Source organism: Glandiceps talaboti, chromosome 7 (genome assembly GCF_964340395.1).
Source record: "Glandiceps talaboti chromosome 7, keGlaTala1.1, whole genome shotgun sequence".
In the NCBI taxonomy this organism is placed as follows: domain Eukaryota; kingdom Metazoa; phylum Hemichordata; class Enteropneusta; family Spengelidae; genus Glandiceps; species Glandiceps talaboti.
In genome coordinates, this window is record NC_135555.1 from 27,162,352 (window position 1) to 27,182,900 (window position 20,549).

Consider the following 20,549-nt stretch of genomic DNA (forward strand, 5'->3'; position numbering starts at 1 on the left):
CAGGGACCCTGTACTTTTTTCATTCAATCTCAAGTTAATAATATAAAGAATAATAATAATATACATTGTACTGGTATATCAATGTGAACAAGAAAATGAACACAGATATTTTTTTATTTGGAAGCAAATAATTTGTTTGCTATTAATTTAGGCTTAAATTTTGCCGATATGTGATTACATTACCTAGAGATAAATCACTGTAGGATTGAAATGAGAAAGAAAGACACATATAAATTGCCTTGGAAAAAAAGGTACATTGTACGATGTCAAAATTTCATAAAATGTATGAATGAAAACCCCCTTGACATCGTATAAAAAAAATAGGTCTTGTATGATAATTAACTAATGGCTATGTCTGCACAACACAATTAAAACAAAAAAATCATGTGATTTATCAAAAAATGCACCCAGTTTGAGTTATCTGAACTTTTGACCTAATTCGTGGACACCCCCTTTTTATTTCATATTTTTTCAGTACATATATTCAATTTTTTATGATGAAAGTATAGATAGGAAAATGAGGGTATACATGTATCTTATATTATATAACTACCTTAAGGCCAAGAAAAAAAAAAGAAATGTTTTCTGGTGAGTTTGCATCACTTATATACCCTGCCTCAATCTTCATTTTCCCTGCGTTTGTCCAGCCAATGCAGACAGCAGATCCAAGGGAAACACAAAATAACTCTCCCTACATTAATTGCTACTTCAGGGAAGACAACTGCAGAACTAATCATGAACAATTAACAGAAATATTTGTGTCATCACACCACTTTAGGCAATGTTTCCTGACCAGAAACAACAACTTGCTTTTGTGTGGCCACCACATCTAATTACCAAAAATATGCTAATAAAGAAAAAAAATTTCCTTGTACATGTACTATAAAAATTAATAATTTCTTCCACAAATGTGTTGTTCATCTACAGAATAAAGCATTATCCGTCTCGTGGAAGATCTCATGAGATCTCACGAGACATCATTGAGTGCATAGCAACCACGTTCAGGTGGTCAAGCTGAAGAGTCAAACGCTTAGCAACACCATTGTTCTCAACGTCATCATACATACAGTGCGGTATGTATGATAGATCAAGGGAAGCAAACTTTTAAAGTATGGTTGTAAAACGATGCGTGTATGTAAAAGTCGCCGGCAGGGGTTTCATAACTAGCCGTCAGACGTGACGGTGATTTTTGGCTATCTGGGTGCAGATTAAGAGCAGTTAAGATTGACAGTGTTACCTTTGAAATCAGTTTCAACATGAACTTGAAAATATCAGAGTTGGATCCACTCAAGGGATCGCAGGCTCTATGTGTATTTTTGAAAACTTCCACGCCAGGTCACGAAATTGCTGTATTGTATCCTATTTTTAAACAACGATACAGTGTCATACATGTACCTTTTCCATAGACTTTTATACGTCGCATAGCGGCGTCTAAAAACCAACACAACAAAGTGTTAGGTATAAAGGCCCCCTAACTTCGCGGGGGTTATTGTCAAATTTGAATGCAGACTGTTAACACCGTCTTGATTCCTCTCTGAAAAGCCGTGATAACAATTAGCAGCTGGTGATTTTCGTAATAAATTTGGTATGTGTAGACTTGCGAATGTCTGTTGAATGCAGGTGTGGTCACAGAAAGGTGATATTTAAACATGGTAGAGACAATTTCGTACAAAACACGGTCAAACTGGGTCTGTTCGTTACTACTGAAACTGGGTCTGTTCGTTACTACTGAAAAGCCGTTACTTTTCAAACCTGGGATTAAAACGCCTGCCAATCACACTTGTTCAAATACGGGTACGTAAATCCACGAAAGTTTGTGTAGCTATCAACGTTATCTTGAAGTAAACATGATTAGTAATTAGTACCTCTCCATGCCCAAGCATAACGGTACATGCAAGTTTGCTTTCATGAAACATTGAGTTCACATTTACGATGTCTATGCATAAAGTAGCGGTGTTGAAACAAAATATTTCAAAAACATGAATAGTGAACACTACTACAAGTCACTACGATTGTAGGCCTATAGAGTTGATTGTAATGTTCAAGGAAACAATATTTTTTCAACAGGATTTTTGTTGACAGTGTTCACACTGAGCCGTGTACTTCCACTGATACATAACGTGCAGGGATAGTCCTGGAGTTGTACTAATTGTCAAATTAGAATAGTAAATAAAGGAAACTTGTTTCGGTATACGGCATTTCTCTTTTGGGGATATGCAATAATTTCGCACACGTTGCATGGCAAATTACAACGTTGTACTATATATAACCAACGTACGTATCGTAAGACGTATAGAGAACCCATCGATTCGATGACGCGCTCTGATTCACATCTCTTTCGACAATACCAACCATTCGCATTAGACGCCCATTTACTTTCAAGTACATGTAGCGGTCGTTTCTTTATGCCCCACGTCTATGAGGGGCCAATACTTTTGATACCGCATTTTACGGAGAAAGATATTGTGATCGCGTGCTGGTTGACATGTGCCGAACCAACTACATGCCTGTGAACTTGTCAGAGATATGATAAGGACAGGCAGTATCTGCAGACATCTGCCGCGATACGTTGAGATACATGTATAGTTCTGGTTCAGAGCTGGTTATTTTGACTTGGATCTTCAGGGCGGTCGGTTGACCTGTCAGCTATATGTAAGCTCCCAATCAAAAAGGCTAAAAAAATGTCGCCGTGCATTGTCCTTTGCTGACTCGGGAAATTATGGTTTGCGATTTTTTTTTGTGGAGACAGCAGGACGCCAATATGTGACACATTTTACAGTTTACAACGAAAGTGAACAAACGCTAATTTTCACTCGAAATACAACACGAGGTAGCTTTTGCATTCATAAAATGACGCTATCTCGAATATTTGTTGCTTTCGACCCATTACTGGGACAAGCCATTAGCCAAGCAAGTGGACTTGTTATCAAAGAGTACCAATATTTACACATGTGATGATTGGCTCTTACATAACACAAGTAAACAGCTGTAAAACCTCTATTCCGCCGTCTGCATGGACTGCAATTGAGGCAAACCTTATCTCTGTCTTATATCAGTTGTTATCAATTTATTAGGCTATTATAAGTAATGCTACAAACAGCTTTAGAGATGCAAACAACTTTTATGACACCCGTTTTCGCCAGGCAAGCCCGCGGGTTTGTTGCACTTGGACCGCTAATGGTTTGTGACTGTCATGCGGAAAATGAGGTACAACTTGTTGAATCTCTCGATAACCAGAAGGTTTCTCGACGTGACTACGGCTGTATCTTGAGATTAGATTACATATTTGTTGCCGTTTCTGTTGAGATGTGAAGTACGGACCGTTTAAAACAGCCGACCTAACCACATATTTCGTCGTTTATGAATCTTTGGGGCGTATGTATCATGGGTAGGGTTGTTTATTTTTATGAATTACAATATTATGGACAATTGTATGTTTATATTTGTTTCCCCACGTATCTACTCGTAGTGTCATGTTCGATTGAATGTCGACCGCCAACACATATGGAACATGTACTACGGGTAAAATGTTGTATAGAACACGCAGGCCGGTGGTGATAATTGGTCGACCAATTATACATGTCGTAAGTGTAATGAGATGATAAACAAGTGGTCCCCACATATTGTAGATTTCCTGTGCATTGAAAAATAAAACACACTTTCCCACAATGGACAAAATTATCTATTGAGTAATATAAAAGTCAAGTGTAAACTTATATAGTCTTCCTGGTCCTAAAATAAACTTACAGTGTATAGAAACTTACAGCAGGACATAGAAACGGTGCTGACTGGTTGGGAGAAATTGTTTAAATCTCTTGAACGGAAAAAACTTCATTGTGGACTCGGTTTTGAAAGCTAAACGAAAGAAGTCATCTGAGTATTTCAAAAGAACCGGATCAATACCACTTAGAAAGGTGTCAATCGACGGTCTTTCGACGTGGCGTATTGTAGTGTCTATGGTACCTGTTGATTCTGACAGGATGCTCTTTCATCACCAGAAATAGGCACTAAAACTTTTCATTTGACCACACCATTTTATATCAGGGGTGATATGTCATGATCCAATCGACAACAAATTTATCAATTACGTGTAATACTTAGCTTTGTACCATTATTAATATAATCTTAATGATAATTGACAATAGAGTGGCTTTAATATTGAACCAAGGCTAGATGGACACCAAATATGATTTTTCGATCGAATTCGATTTTATGTTACAACATGACTAACTTTCGCAGACATAAACAAACTGATAAGAGAGTCGCTTGAACCATAGACATTGTCTATGCTTGAACCTACGTCAGAGGCCCTTGGGACACGGTGTTGTTTTTGTATCAACGTTTGTCAGTTTGATAACGGGGACAAGAAGTAGACTTTTTTCGGCACCCTCAAAGCCAGTTTTCATTGTCCACCACTGATACAACAACGTTCGGATCAGAGGCGTTTCTATATATAACTCCAGCAATGGTTGTATTTGTGACACCCCGGAGTGGCTGATAGTACGAACATGTAACAGTTTGATCGACCAGACTGTGTAACTCGGTATGCACACTCGCATACTCATAATAATCGTAATAATAATTTTTTTTTCTTCTGGTATTCATGGAGTCGGCATGCTCAACACTGTTCAAACTTGGACAACAATATTTTTATTTGTATTTCATAGTTTTGGTCGGTAGTCTTTTGGGAGGCTTTTACAAAATTCCCAAATGTCCATCTTGTTCTGTGTTCATGAACTTGTAGCCACATTGACGTTGTTACACCGTGTGCAGAGTCTATGGTCACACGGACGTTCTCTATACGTTTGATTCAATGCAAAAGTTCTCACAGTTTCTTGTATTAATGTTATGCTCAGACATCGAAGAGACTCATCAAGAATAAAATCAAACTCTGAAAAAAATAAACGGCACTCAAGTACACTTATTTTATGTGACAATCGAGCATGTTGGCGGTAATCATGATCAAAACCTACATTTGTAACACTGGATATTTGCGCCATGATACTACGACATGTGATCGGACTATCGGAACACATATTGTAGGACTGAGAGCTAGATCAGAACAGGCCACAATAAACAGTCCTCAACACGTAGCTCAGTAGCATGCATTTGCGATATAATTATTGGCTCGGAATGCTTTGGGTTTTTTGACAAATACATGGCACAATGTCTTGGAATATTTTTAGTCAAAAAGTTTGAACGGTAACTTATGGAACGTGGAAAAAAAACATTTAGTATTGCGTACAACACAGCTGTGTGAATACTCGAGTCACGGGACATGCAAGTACATTTACAGTTTATAAATTATATAAACACACAGTATACAATCGTGTATTCAACTCATTCAGTATATTTCAACCCGGTATGGTAAAACATTAGTTACTCTCGGTAATCCAATTCAAACCCCTTTGTTTTATTTCTTTTGTCTTACGTCTTACCAGTATTTACCGAGAAAGATAGTGATTCCCAGCTTGGTTGTTAATTATTCAAGATTACGTTAGGATTACGTCGTTTGGGTGGAGAAATGCATAATTACATGCAAATGAACCCGTGTGATTAACTTACTCCCCTTTAAGGTGTTTGTGTGGGCTAGGACGTCAGGTGAATTTATCAATAAAACTATGTAAATCCACTCATACATATTTATTTAGACGCATTGGAGTCGGAACTAGCAAAGGGCATACCGTCAATAACCAGTAACACAGCCACAAACTTTGACCAACTAAGAGTAATTAACATTTTGCTGGGGAGTCTGATGTGCCCTCTATGACAACTTCCCGAGTAACACACACACAGGGAGTGTGAGAGTCTGACGTAAAGATGTTTTAGTATTTTAAATGACTGTAAAACGTTGAGTGTCGGCATTTTTGTCAATTGTTATAAATTTACAGAAGAAAAAAAAATGTTTGATGGATGACAAAGATGGATGACAATTTTTTGTCATCGTGAGCATGTGCTTCTGACAGAATCAGGTGACCGCAGAAGTATCGCCAACACTCCGAGCTTAGCATATTTCAGAAGTACGGCGTCGATGTATTATGTACACACGATCTCAGGTCAAATGATTTTCCTACAATTTTCCTTCCACATTTTGTTTTTCAAAATTCGGTGAAGGCTGTTTTATGATTGATTAAACTTGTTCTATTTCCAAAACCCATGGTGTCATCTCTGAAAGCAGTCAATCTTAACTAAACTACATGTATTACTATTCACATTGTATTCGTTTCTAGACTAAGGCAAATATAACATCACCGTGTCACATGTACGAGTATGAGTTCACATCTACACAACCACAAGCAATGTATTTCAAAACAAATGCATGCGGTACGGTGAATACTGATCAAGCCAAGTTTGGTCTCCGTAGCGGTACTATAATCCCAGTATGTCTCTACGATGTTAGTCGATGTCATGACTAGACTATTGTCTGATAGTGCCAACAAATATTGAACATTTTATGAAAGGCTTAGATACATTTTAAGAGTCGCTTTCCTGAATAAAACAAGTCATTGAGAATGACATAGTCCCCGCTATAATTGGGTTTTAAGGAATTATCACTACTCTGATCACGCAACAACATTTGTGAACCTAAAACAAACAGACTTACATGTAGATATGTTGTGTGTGCTTGTTGGACATGGAATATGCCTCCAACAATAAAGGATTGGTTGGGTATGGGGGATCATATCACGATGAAAATGGAGTCTCAGTTATGGCTTTGGACAGGGAAAATTCACAAACAAAATGGCTGCCAGGCAGCCATATTGGATCATATCACGACGAAAATGGATATGCACATGTATGTCATAGAACACTGTCCTAATACCAACTTTAAATGAGATCTGTTCAAGCATGTCTGAGTTATGGCTTTGGACATGAAAATTCGCAAACAAAATGGCTGCTAGGCGGCCACATTGGATCGTATCACAATGAAAATGGATATGTACATGTATGTCATAGAACACTGTCCTAATACCAACTTTGAATGAGATCTGTTTAACCCTTTCACCACCGATTCCCTCAATTGAGGGAATGCGCTAGGGCGCCCACCGATTCCCTCAATTGAGGGAACGCCAAAGTTCATTCACCTACCTCGCCGTTATGCCGTTAAACGGCAGCTATTGCTGCAAAAATTGCTGCCATAACTAGTTCCACACATGCGTATTAGCCTTGTTTATCTACACTGCCATTTTGAAAGCATGACAGTGAACGATATCAGAAGTACGATCCAAATGACGAGCGATCGTAATTTTATGTGTGTTTTTCGCTCACAAAATCGAATTTCAACATGGCGGAAGTAATTAACGGCTCTCATAACATGGTCTACGATATAAATTATGTCACTATCTTTGGATATTTCGACAGAATTTGACTAGAAATACATCGTTGAATACAAGTATTTAGGTATGGGAACACGTTGTACGTGTGTGTAAGCATCAAATTCCCGCTAAGACCGTGTGAGCTGCCGACGGCAGTTTATGGTTGAATTTTTGAATGTCGTTCAAATTTACGCAATATTGTGACCGTACCGACGCCCATGCTAACGTTCTAGGGGTAATTTTTGGCTATATCATGGATTATTTTTGTTTTATTTCTTTTTCTTACGGCTCAATAATGACTTGTATTTGTATTAGCTCACTGTGTAGAGGTCAGTGGAGGGAAACTTACGCTTGATGTTGGCGATTTTCTGATCGGATTTTATACGTGCGTTTTTCAATGTAAAATTCAAATTTCAACATCGGCGAAGCAAAATCTGTCTCCCCTAACATAGTTTGCAATGTAAATAAATGTGCTGTTCGTAGAAATTCCACTCAATTTTACTATGAATACGATGTTTTATACAAGGAGATGGCTGAGTGAACTCGATGCAGTATATGGAAGGATCAGATTATCGCAACGTAACTTCAAAGTCCCGACTGCAGATTTGCGTTTGTGGGTAAACATGTCGGCAACTTGCTGGCATTTTTTACTGATTTTGAGCATAAATTTGGTGATAATCTTTTGTTGTTCTGTCAAACAATGATCAGGGATCTGCCGACGCCGGTCGGCACCGGTCGCTAGCGTCCGGGACTCAGACTTGGCGACCCCCACTCAAAGGTTGCCGACCACCACCTTCTAGTGTCACAATTGGTTTACCATCGACCCCCACACTCACTTTAATAATTGTACTTTCATTTTCTGCCCACATGGTCGCATTGATTTAAAAGATAATGAAGTATTAAAATGTCTTTGAGAAAAGAACAATGTAGACGACCATTAATTACAATAATGACAAATACTCGACTATTTATAAAGACGAAGTGTGAACTGACAACAGCTGACGCTATACATTGATATCCACATGTACACAGTACAGTACGTGTGAATTACAGGGCAAACACGATGCTGCAGACTTTCGACTAGCATTCTTCAGCGTCGTCAAAAAAGTATAACAGCCTCATATACCTTTTTATAAAGTGTTGACGTTGTGTCCGATCATTAGTTTTCTGTTCAATTTTACTCTGAAAACACTTTTTCTTAGTAGTTTGACATCGTACACAGCACGACGATGAAAACACGTAATTTCCAAAATGGCGGGTGGTGACGTCACAAACTATCGCGAGGTCTCACGTATCACAAGATTTCGTATAAACGCGATGCGTATGTGTGGATATACGCAACTTTTTAGAGTTTTGAAACTGCAGTTGTCTTTGGATATTTAGTTTGATTGAAACAACTTTAGCTTTTCTTAGAAAACTAATCAAAATCTGTGATTGAAAAAAATGGATGTGCAAAGATTGAGATTAGAGTTATAAATCTGTGTAGAGAAAGAAAAGTTGGTTTTATCTTTTTCATTGGCAACTTTGCTCATACTCCATGTACATGATGTACCTTGAGTGCACCATTAATTTATTCATGAATATTAATTAGCGACCGGGACTACTCTCAAGCTTGGCAGAACCCTGAATGATATATAATTACACAAACTGATTTTTCTGAACGTATTGGGGCGTTGACTTCAGATATTTTTTACCTTTTCATTGCCGGTGCGGGGCCGACCATTGCGTCGTAATTGGATTAGTGAGCCGTTAATTATTTTCGTTCAAATTTAATACGACTAAAAATAACATTTTTTGACAAATTTTTGCCGATTTTGACCATTAAGTCAGTATACAGTAGTTTTGTAAGAACATAAATGTTGGTATTTTGAATTTTGTTTGTAATATAAATATTTTGTTTATTTATGATATGTCAATAGATAAACAACTAGTGTTTGTTTTATTAATATTTTGTTACTTTAATCCATATTTCGGTTGTGTGTGTGATATTTGAATGTATGTATTTGCAACTATGATGTAGAAAATTTATTTTCCATTCAAATGATACCTTATTTTTCAAAAATAAGCAACTCTAAGTACTTTTATATCAGTTTGAGTACATAACACTCACTCTCACATTATGTCAGTGAGGGGGCTGGTGGAGAACAAACAATCCCATGAGGCAAGTGGTGGTGAAAGGGTTAAGCATGTCTGAGTTATGGCTTTGGACATGGAAAATTCACAAACAAAATGGCTGGCAGGCAGCCATATTGGATCGTATCATGACGAAAATGGATATACACATGTATGTCATAGAACACTGTCCTAATACCAACTTCGAATGAGATCTGTTCAAGCATGTCTGAGTTATGACTTTGGACATGAAAATTCGCAAACAAAATGGCTACCAGGCAGCCATATTGGATCGTATCACAATGAAAATGGATATGCACATGTATGTCATAGAACACTGTCCTAATACCAACTTTGAATGAGATCTGTTCAAGCAAGTCTGAGTTATGGCTTTGGACATGAAAATTCACAAACAAAATGGCTGCTAGGCGGCCATATTGGATCGTATCATGACAACAATGAATATGCACATGTATGTCATAGAACACTGTCCTAATACCAACTTTGAATGAGATCTGTTAAAGCATGTCTGAGTTATGGCTTTAGACAGGAAAAATTCGCAAACAAAATGGTTGCTAGGTGGCCATATTGGATCGTATCATAAAACAAATTGACATGCATATGTATGCCATAGTATGTTGCCCCTGTACCAAGTTTGAAAAAAATCGGTCCAGGCATCTCCAAGAAACAGCTGCGGACGGACGCACGCACGGACGCACGGACGGACAGACGGAACCCAATCCATAAGTCCCCGTTCAGGACTTCGTCCACGGGGACTAACAAACATTTTCAGATTGCATGCCGACATGGGCGACACATCAAGTAATCAAAGACACAACAACAAACAAATCCAAAGCAACTGTAATTATTTATAGCAATCTGCGGATGGAAATCATGATTTTCCCAGGGAACGATACGTAACACATATCAATTAAACTGAGGACCTAATTGAAACATTGAAACATTTTAATTTTGCTCACATTGTAAATTTGAGTTGTCATGGACTATCGAACAGTCAATTTCAGGAACGACGATTTGCATCGGAGACCTCATGTTTCCATGTACCACGCCGTTCACACGTGTGAGCTTACAGTACTGTAAGCAAACGTGGCTCTGTCTTCTTGGGCTAATGGAATGTGTATGGCTGTCTGCAGACACAAATTTTTCTATGTAATTTTTATTGAAAATGCGTAAAATACACAAGATCTGCTGTAGTCCGGTGCGTAGTTTCAGAGGGAGTAATTTGGAACTCGAGTCTGACAATTGTCCTCCAAGGTGATGTTCATAATCTACACCCCGCACGTACAAGTTACGTCTGCAAGCAGGACTAGATATGATCACACGGAAACACTGTCCCTCCATTCTCAGCCAAGGCCTCGTAACGAAGTTTGGAACGTCTTTTACCTATTTTCGTTTTCGGCATCGTGGTAGTGTATGCCAAATACATTGTATGGTAGTGAGTCTTCGAGGGTTGTCCAACGGCAGCGAATAGTTTTCACGCTGTAGAAAGTAACTGAGCGACCGCTTCGTATTGAAACCAAAGATACGCATGCGCAATATGCATGAGTTTGTTGATGTCCCCCTAGCCTTGACACAGTTGATTGCATTACCGAAACGCTACATATTAGCAATGTAAGCGTCCATATACCAGAGTGTTACCCTGTTTTCGAGCCATATTACGATTTTCATTCATTCTAGAGGGTTCAAAGAGACAGAATCACTATCGTGTTCGCAAGTATTGTCTTTACAAGTACCGCGAACTGGTTGAGAAGTTGTCAAAAAAGGGGGTTTATTTGCTTTTTTGACCATTTTGAACGTTTCTTCATTTTACTCATTCTAGCTTATTATACATGCTAGGGAATACGGGTTTGTTTTATTTGATAATTGAGATGAAAGACAAGAAACTGGTTAGAGGTTTTTTATGTTAGTGAAACAGACACTCGGCACTGCTTTGTTGAAAATGGGGTACACATAAAATGAAAATTGCCTTTTGACAATTAATTTGAAGCATTTTAGATCAAAATTTCAAAATTTTGTCTAGACAGATTTTGACATGTATATTTATGATGACAACTGTAAAAAAAAAATTTTAAAAATCAAAATTGCCTATTACAGAGTGGAAAATATGAAAAATATGATATAATAATATACACAGGTGTCAAATTTCATCATAATTTAAACAAACTATACTTTAATGTTTTTAATGTTATGATGAATATTAAAGGGACAAACTCAGAAAATTTGAAGTCAATATCTTTATTTTTAACAAAGTTGCAACAATATTTCTACAATAAAGAATTGGATGAAAAATAGCCTAAACAACAACCTTAACCCTTTGAACCCTAAGCTCCCCAGTGTAACGTGACGTATATCCTGAGCTCCCCAGGGTAACTGTTCCGAAATATCATATTCTTTCTGAAATCATATTTGTCTGCCCGTATATATTTTTTTATATGTGTAAACATGAATAAATGATAAATAAATGATAAAAACTGACTGTCCAACCTACAGGGGAGGGAAAAATGTTCTCCTTTGAGCTCCAGTATGTCCCCTTCCATTGCCACAACCCCTGCCACGCCACCTTCCCTACCACGACCCCCTCCCTCTGCCACACCCTCTGCCAACAGGTGCTGGGTCTAAATTATCATCGTCTGAAACATTTGAAGTAGCTGAATCAACGTGGCAGAAATCGCCGTTTACACTAGAATGCTCACTTGATAAATCACTATCATGGCCATAATTGTTACCGTGCACATTTTCCTCATCCCAACTCAACACATCTTGCAGCACTTGAGCATTTGTAATACATCTATGAGGCATTTTTGAAGAGCGATGTCCGATAAAGTAATACACAGCGACGTTAACAATGGCGGCACTGTAAGTCATCACTATGTTTGGATGCCAAACATGTGTAGTAACGAGCTGTTTGATTGGCTGTTATATTGCTAGGCGATACGGCCGGTATACCGGCCTTTCGGATATAAAGTCAAACTCCAATAGGCCGGTATACCGGCCTTTAGGGTTCAAAGGGTTAATCAGTGTTCTGCCAAGGTTTCCAACTAGTGGGGACAAAGGCCCCTTGTTGCAAAAAGTGGGGTCATTTGACAGGGAGTGGGGTCAATTATTTATTGTCTATGGAATTATATATATTACCTCAGACCACTATAGATAATAGAGATACCATGGTCTGAGATATTCCATTTAATACACATAGATTATTACCTAACTTCATAAAACAATTCCATTCATAATAACAGTTCCCAGTAAGCTATTTTTTGAAAATTGTACACTACACATTACACCTTAGAAAAAGAAGGCAATAAAAATTATGTAATTTTAAGTCATTTCTACAGAGTATATTATATGTTGTTTAGAAAGATTGAACAGCCAGCTACTAGTCACAAATTTTAATCTGAATATCAATGAATAGCAGTGCTCAAATTTATAATTCCTTTTCTCAGACAAGGATAAAGAACAACTTCAAAATTAGTGAACATATGATTGAATAAAAACTTTGAGAAATCCTAATCTTGTAACCACTTGTTTCATTTTTACAACTGTTACATTGCCGTGTTAATCATTCCCTCTTCAAATTCATGACGAGTTTTAAAAAAAAAAACATTTTGAAGAAAATAAACTCCCTGACTTTAAAAAGTACCAAATGTGAACGAAAAACTTACTATAATAGTCAAACAAACTTTAAAATAGTTTATTTTTATTAATTACCATCACTGGCTGTGTAACATGATTTGGTCCTGCTATATCAAGTGACAATATTAGTTACAATGTACATATTGTAAACTTGATACGGAAAGCTGACATGAGTGTCCTTGAAACTCTGAAATCTTGAACTAAAACTATCAACAACGTCAACGTTAGGATGCATGATGCTTTGTAATACCACTGTAATTATTTTCTGATTTGCACAACAAGTTCATTCGTCATGTCTGACCGGGCGCACATGCATCGGCCGTCTCTAGTGGCTGCCAGTGATCACTCATTGATTCAGTGCCCAACATTCACATGTGTCACTGTCAACATCATGCAACACGATCCCCTAACGCAGCTTTGTCGGAATCAAAATACACATGTACTCATTTTGTGAACCTCATTTTTAACAACCTGTCCCATAAAATTTGGTTTACTAAGGCTTATGTGGCAGATAGATGTTCCGATTTCCCGTAGCAAGTTCAGTGTTTCGCACACGTCAGTGAGTAGGTCAGAGGTCGCGACAGTGATGGTAGACAAAACATGGGAAGAGAGACGTCCATTTTGGCGTCTCATCTATATACTCGACTCCCTCTAATGTTTCAATTGAAGATTATGTTTATCAAAGTTGATCTTTTTGTTGCATATTAATGCATTTTTGTGCATGTTAACAATAGAACTGCGCGTTGTCACTGTATCTTATATGATGTCAACAAAACTGTCGTTTACGGAGTCAGTATACTTTTTGTGGTATTGACGCCAGGGCCTGTTCCTGGACTTAGGTGTCTGCCCTACAATGAATGCGCCAAAATGACGCAAGGTGGGACAATTATTGCGTCATTTGTAATTTTAGGGGGCCAATGTCGCAAGGCCGTGGCCTCGGCAGAACACTGGGTTAATACATGTAGTTGACAATGATGTAATTCTTAGATTTAATCCGTCGGCTAAATTCGTCATGGTCCGCTAAAAACTTTGAAAACTGTCAAGGATTTTTTTCACTGTCTTTGATTTTATCATATAAATGAGGTATGTAAGGGTACCTAAAGTGGCAAAGTGGGACCGTAAAGTGGGATTCCAACTTTGTGCCAAACAGGCAAAGTAGGACCGGAATTCCGGTCGGTCCAACTTCACGATTTTCCCATTTATGACATCGCAATCCTGTACACCACATATGTGTATGACACACAACTGCTCCATGGCCCGCTTTGCACTATTGCACATTCGAAATATCGACAGAATTGACATTGATTATTGTTAATGATTCTATAATTTCGTCCAACCAACAAAAACAATGATGTGGTTTTATACCCAAATGCAGTCGAGTCGAAATGAAATCGTACTATTTCATATACCACGTATAGTAATACAAATTATGCATTGTATACGATATTTGTACATCGATATTTGTCAGAGCAATGACAATGTACCAACTGAAACCAACGTCAATCTTTATGTTGTTGTGGGTTTTTTTTGTCATACTCTACTTAGGACTGAAACTTTGCCGACTTATCGTATCGCAAAACTTTCGTTGTCGATGCTTCACGCGTCCTTAGAGCAGTAGCTTCCATTACCGGGTTTAAGTGTCGAGCAGTACAACTGTTTTCTCCGACGTTCGCATTGGGCACCCTTTGACCTTGCTTTTCTTCACATGAAGTGCAAATTGATCGTATTCGATTGGACGTCCCTGTCACACATTTTAACATTCCAAAACTCTTCCATTTCTGTGATTGTCGCTAACTTTTGTACAACAGATTGTAGGGATAACATATTGTCATGTGTTATATTTTTTGTACATGAAGTAGTACATTGTCAAAGACCATGTATGTTAGTTCAGTTGGTTAAATGCAGTTGACCTCGGGCGAGTTGGCACACTGTTGCGAGTTAAACTCGGCACAGGGTAATTTTATCAATGAACGCCCGATGGCATGCTCTTCTTATGATCGGTGCCTTAACTGCAGTTTAGTAAAGTTGCACCAGTCCAACATTGCCGAAAATCATGAAGTTGGACTGACCCTACTTCCGGTCCAACTTTGCCGAAAATCATGAAGTTGGACCGACCCCACTTCCAGTCCTACTTTGCCTGTTTGGCACAAAGTTGGAGTCCCACTTTACGGTCCCACTTTGCCACTTTAGGTACCCTTACATACATGTATAAATTCATAAATCAGCTACATACATGTATATTTATTTCAAATTAATATTTAGAGATACTATGTCGTTTTATTTTATGAATTTGGACTATGAGTTCTACAACACGTTCATCGAACTCAAGTATAACTCAAGTATATGGCTGACACGTACATGTACACGTGTTTCACGCATTGCCGGTGATTTCCTATTCTAGTTCCAGACGACCTTATTCCAATTTTACTCTACGTTATCTTCATACAGTACTAGTCTAATTCCTGACGACCGTATTCCGATTTTACCCTACATTATTAACATTATTAATGTAGGGTAAAATCGGAATACGGTCGTCGGGAATTAGACTGGTACGTATTGTATGAAGATAACATATGGTAAAATCGGAATACAATAGTCAGGAACTGCCTATGATTTCCCAACCTGTCACAATAATTTAGAACTTTTCAATTCTGAACCAAAACGGGACATTTGTTCTCTAAAAATGTGTAAGACTTTTAGCTTTCGTCCGTATTTGTCAACAGTGTATTTATAAAATGTCAGCGGTTCATAAGGGCTTATGGCCAGTGGATGTGTACTACTACTACGCCACACTTCATGTGCACAGCATACTGTAAACACGACTATTGAAAATTGGTGACGGGAAATGCTTCCACCATGTACATGTACATGTTTACTAATAATCAAAACTACTCGATTTTGCTTGTCATTAATTACCATTTCTCAAGATTGAAATATTATAGCCATCTAGTATGCTGCATAAGTTTGGCACTGACAACGTATTCCCAGAAATGACAGTCAGTTCGGAAATGATGTTGTGACACTGTGATGTATTTTTCTTGTTTTGTTGTTGACACGCCATACAATGTATTTTTGTAACATGCTCTTTAGCTCGGATACTTTCAATTTGTCAATGTTTTCCATGACAACTTGCGGCTGTAGATGGTCACAAAAGGGAGTATTTTTTTCAGACGAATGCCCCTTGACAACTGTTGTTAGGCATATTTGCATATCTTGTGAGATCTGCCGTGAGACGGCGAATATATCTTATCAAAACTAAACGCTAAATCGATAATATTTTCAGGACGGATGCGCTTTGGTGACACAAATGTAAGTACCAAGTTATATTTGAATTTAAAGCGTGCATTCTTAAGATAGCCTAATTTACTGAAAAACGATCAATTACATAAATTGCTCATTAATATGCACATGGGATGTTTACCAAAACCTAATCAGTTCTTGCCATTACCCTAAGGAACATGCGTGCCAAATTTTGTTTCAATTGAGCCGCCGTTTTAGAGAAAATGATGACACACACAGACAGACTGAAAAACAGACAGACAGAATTTTCTCCCCCTAAAGTACATTGTATCGCCTTCCTTACGGAAGGAAAAAATGAAAACATAGGAAGTACCCTATTGGCATCAATATAAAAACATCTGTTTGTTGCTTAATTACTTAGTCATCAGAAGCTTAGACTTGACCATCTCCAAATGTTATCAGTGGAGTCATTTATATAACTGACAAATAACTGTTTTCATCACCTAAATGTTAGTTCAAGTTGGAATTGAGCCTTCATTTAAAGTGTATGGCATGTATGTAAGGGTACCTAAAGTGGCAAAGTGGGACCGTAAAGTGGGACTCCAACTTTGTGCCAAACAGGCAAAGTAGGACCGGAAGTGGGGTCGGTCCAAGTTCACAATTTTGGCAAAGTTGGACCGGTGCAACTTTACTAAACTGCAGTTAAGGCACCGATCATAGAAGAGCTAGTCTTGCTGCTAGACGTTCGGGCTTTCTTTCGATACTATAAGCGAACGAAGTTCGCAGTGAGGGCTTGCCCGAATACCCTCGATAGCGATGTTCGGGCATGTGTCGTATTCTATAGGAAGAACATCCGAGGTCTAGCAGATAGACTAAAGAAGAGCATGCCATTGGGCATTCATTGACAAAATTACCCTGTGCCGAGTTTAACTCGCAACAGTGCCAACTCGCCCGAGGTCAACTGCATTTAACCAACTGCATGAACTGAACCAACGCTCGTGAATGTTTTGTTATACGCAAGAGTTATGACATCAACACATGAGGTGTGGTTGAACGCCCTCCGATTGTTCACGCATAATTTTAGGTTTATCAATCACTTCAAGTTGTTTTTTATTGCCTATTTGTTCACAATTATGCCGAATTCTACGGCATTTGCGATTAGTGGTGCGACTTAGAATTGTTGAGACTTGGATCCGGGCGAGTTGGTATCGTACGAGTTACTATTGTTGCGAGGTGACTCTAAATCAATGACCCGTGCCCCAAGCCAATTTTAAAGCTGTTGGAATGCGAGTGCGTTCACATTTTGTATGTATGAAACAATCTGTGTCGACTTTAGTCATCGATAAAGTGTATGTGGTGCCAACTGACGATCCCCGTTGTCTACTGATAATGGGACGTTGAAAACGCATACGGTGGGTTTTGAACAAAAACCGACGTCGTATAACTATAAGAGGCCGGGTTTGACCGACCCCACTTCCGGTCCTACTTTGCCTGTTTGGCACAAAGTTGGAGTCCCACTTTACGGTCCAACTTTGCCACTTTAGGTACCCTTACATACCTCCATATTCATATGAAAATTGAGATACAATACACACAGATACCAAGGTCGGATTGTATTAGAAATGAATGCCAATCCCTTTTATAGGTATACGTTTGTGGTTACAGATGGACGTTATTATTGTTCAGTTGGTAGTTGCCCTTACACATACAGAATGTACTTGTGGGGGTGATTAGAAAACATGGGACACTTCAGCCCCCACAAGTACATTCTGTATGTGTAAGGGCAACTACCAACTGAACAATAATAACGTCCATCTGTAACCACAAACGTATACCTATAAAAGGGATTGGCATTCATTTCTAATACAATCCGACCTTGGTATCTGTGTGTATTGTATCTCAATTTTCATATGAATATGGGGTGAACTACTTGTTGATGATTTGCGCACTCAACCATAGACTAATGTATGCTTAGGTTTAGAAGAAGGGGTAAGCCTTGTAAATAAGTTTTACTTTGTAACTGGTGGACAATCTGAATATTGTTTAATATTTATGACTGTAAACAATACGACGCTATATTACTTTATAATCATGATTATGTGGAATGATATGCTAACTGGGTTGTGAAACTTGTAATACATCATCATCACATCACCATTACATCACCATGTACATTTTCTGTTGCTCATGTTTCATCATTACAATTTTACGGTCTTGTGATAATCACGAATAAACAAGTACGCGTAGTTTACACTATTTAAAGGTTCACTTACCGTGAATCTGTTTCTTTGTTCCACAATTTCATAGCCAACGACTGGTACACTTAAATGGTCCCATTCTGAAATAGACAAGTCTGTCTGTGTGAAAGTGACACTCCGTTCCTTTTCAAGATCGGCTTCACTGTGTGACCGTACGTCTTTGGAAATAGGCGTACTTGTCTGCGGACCTGGCGGACAAGACGCAGGTCTTGGAGACTCTGGTGATTTTGATAACGATTCGTTTCCAACAAAGCTTGGGATAGAACCGCTACTCGCGTCACCACTGCCATGGTTGTTAGAGATCCCGCCATTTTCGTCATCATTGTGGATAACAACATCGACGACCATATTGATACCGTCTTCACGGTCTTGATTGCAATCCGTGTTATTGTTCATTTTTAGTGTTGAACCCGACACAAGTATGACAAGCAAGAGTCAGATGTACTGTGTATCACGTGCACTTAGACAGCAAACATACACAAAACATACAGCATGGTAGAACTTTAAACACAAAACAGCTAAAAATCTGGCAAGTTAAAATCCTGAACCCACTCCAGGTATTTTCACCTTTCAAAAATAGGAACTTGGGTACATTCAGTGATTCACATTCGGTTGCGTTCTTCATTCGAATAAATATTCTTCACAGTTTTCAAACAAAAACGTTCACAGTCGGGTCACGTCTAAATCCACATAATATAACTGGCTACCTTCCACGACATGTAAACTGACAGTAGTTCATGCCGTTACCTTCTGATGACCTCTCAACTCTCATGACGAGTGACTCATTGGCACGTGACTGATTGGCACGATGTTGGATATTAGACAGCGCCCTCCAAGAGGACCGACAACACCCAGATCTGTATTCAGACGTGGATCACTGCTGTATTTCTAAAATTAAAATCCTTTATTTATTTATTACTAATTACGTACACATATATAGCCCATAGCATCCGATTTAATAATCAGCATATATAATTGCACATTCTAAGACATTCTAATTATGGTATTCACCAGTCTTTTTGTAGGTGACTTTCATTTAGGGCGTTTTGTAGGTTATAGTCAAGTATCTATGTACAACAATAATTCTAGTAAATTCTATGTTCTATGGGTAAGAGTAATCTATTTTGTGACTTTAACATTTAGATCAGGTACATATTCTAGTAATAATGTGTTAATGTTGTACTGTAGTTTTGAATTTGTTCCATCGTCGAAATTGAGGTTATGGAAGTTTAATGTAACTACTTTTCCTGGGACCTAGTTGAAGTCAGCCACTATACTTGTATCCAGGCTGAACTTCTCGGTTGTTTGCCTTCTGCCAATTTGTAGTACTTGAAAGTTTACTGAAGTTTGTGATTCAGTCTTTGTTACATATATCACAGGGCACGTATATTATTGCTTAGATTGCTGCTACAAATGTATCAATCTCTATACTACTAGTAGAAAGAACACTAGTTTTCCTTACAGGTAGGAATATATAGTCAAAACATTGTTATATTTAGCCTGTAGACTAGGAAAACAACAATCTAAGAAATATTAAATATGACATATATCACCGGATTCACCCTTTGTTTGATGTGTTACCGCCTGGCAATGGTTTCAAAAACAGTTTTTATCCAATCGCTGTTCGTATTTTAAATGAGTCATAGTGATTATAATTGTTAGTGTTTTTACTGAACGTATTCTTTGTTTTAGTAATCTGTAAATATTGTTGTTTGAAATATGGGACATATTTGTCCAGTGAAACATGCACATATCAACCTATTACATAACTTGTATACTGGACTGTATATTGTAATTTTTGTTTAAACATCAATGACAATGAGTAACGTAATATTGTTTGACATCCCGTGTTAGATGCACAACAAAAATACCGTCAAAGATTTACGTCACTGAGAAAAAAGTACTCATAGATATGTGCTCACTTATTTTCTTCACCTTTTCAGTTCTTTCTAAAAAATTGAAAATGATTCAA

At 38.0% G+C, this 20,549-nt stretch overlaps 1 protein-coding gene across 4 annotated transcripts in view; it reads right to left on the reverse strand.

Moving 5' to 3' along the window:
* Positions 1-19,324, reverse strand: part of LOC144437110 (uncharacterized) — an 80,533-nt gene extending 61,209 nt beyond the window's left edge. For all 4 annotated transcript variants that reach the window (XR_013480990.1, XR_013480989.1, XM_078125962.1 and 1 more), the window contains exon 1: positions 18,593-19,324. Coding sequence is in view for 2 of the 4 variants with exons in the window: in XM_078125962.1 (XP_077982088.1) it covers positions 18,593-18,973 (381 nt within the window). In the remaining 2 variants the exon portion in view is untranslated. The remainder of the gene's footprint in view (positions 1-18,592) is intronic.
* Positions 19,325-20,549: the final 1,225 nt, after the last annotated feature.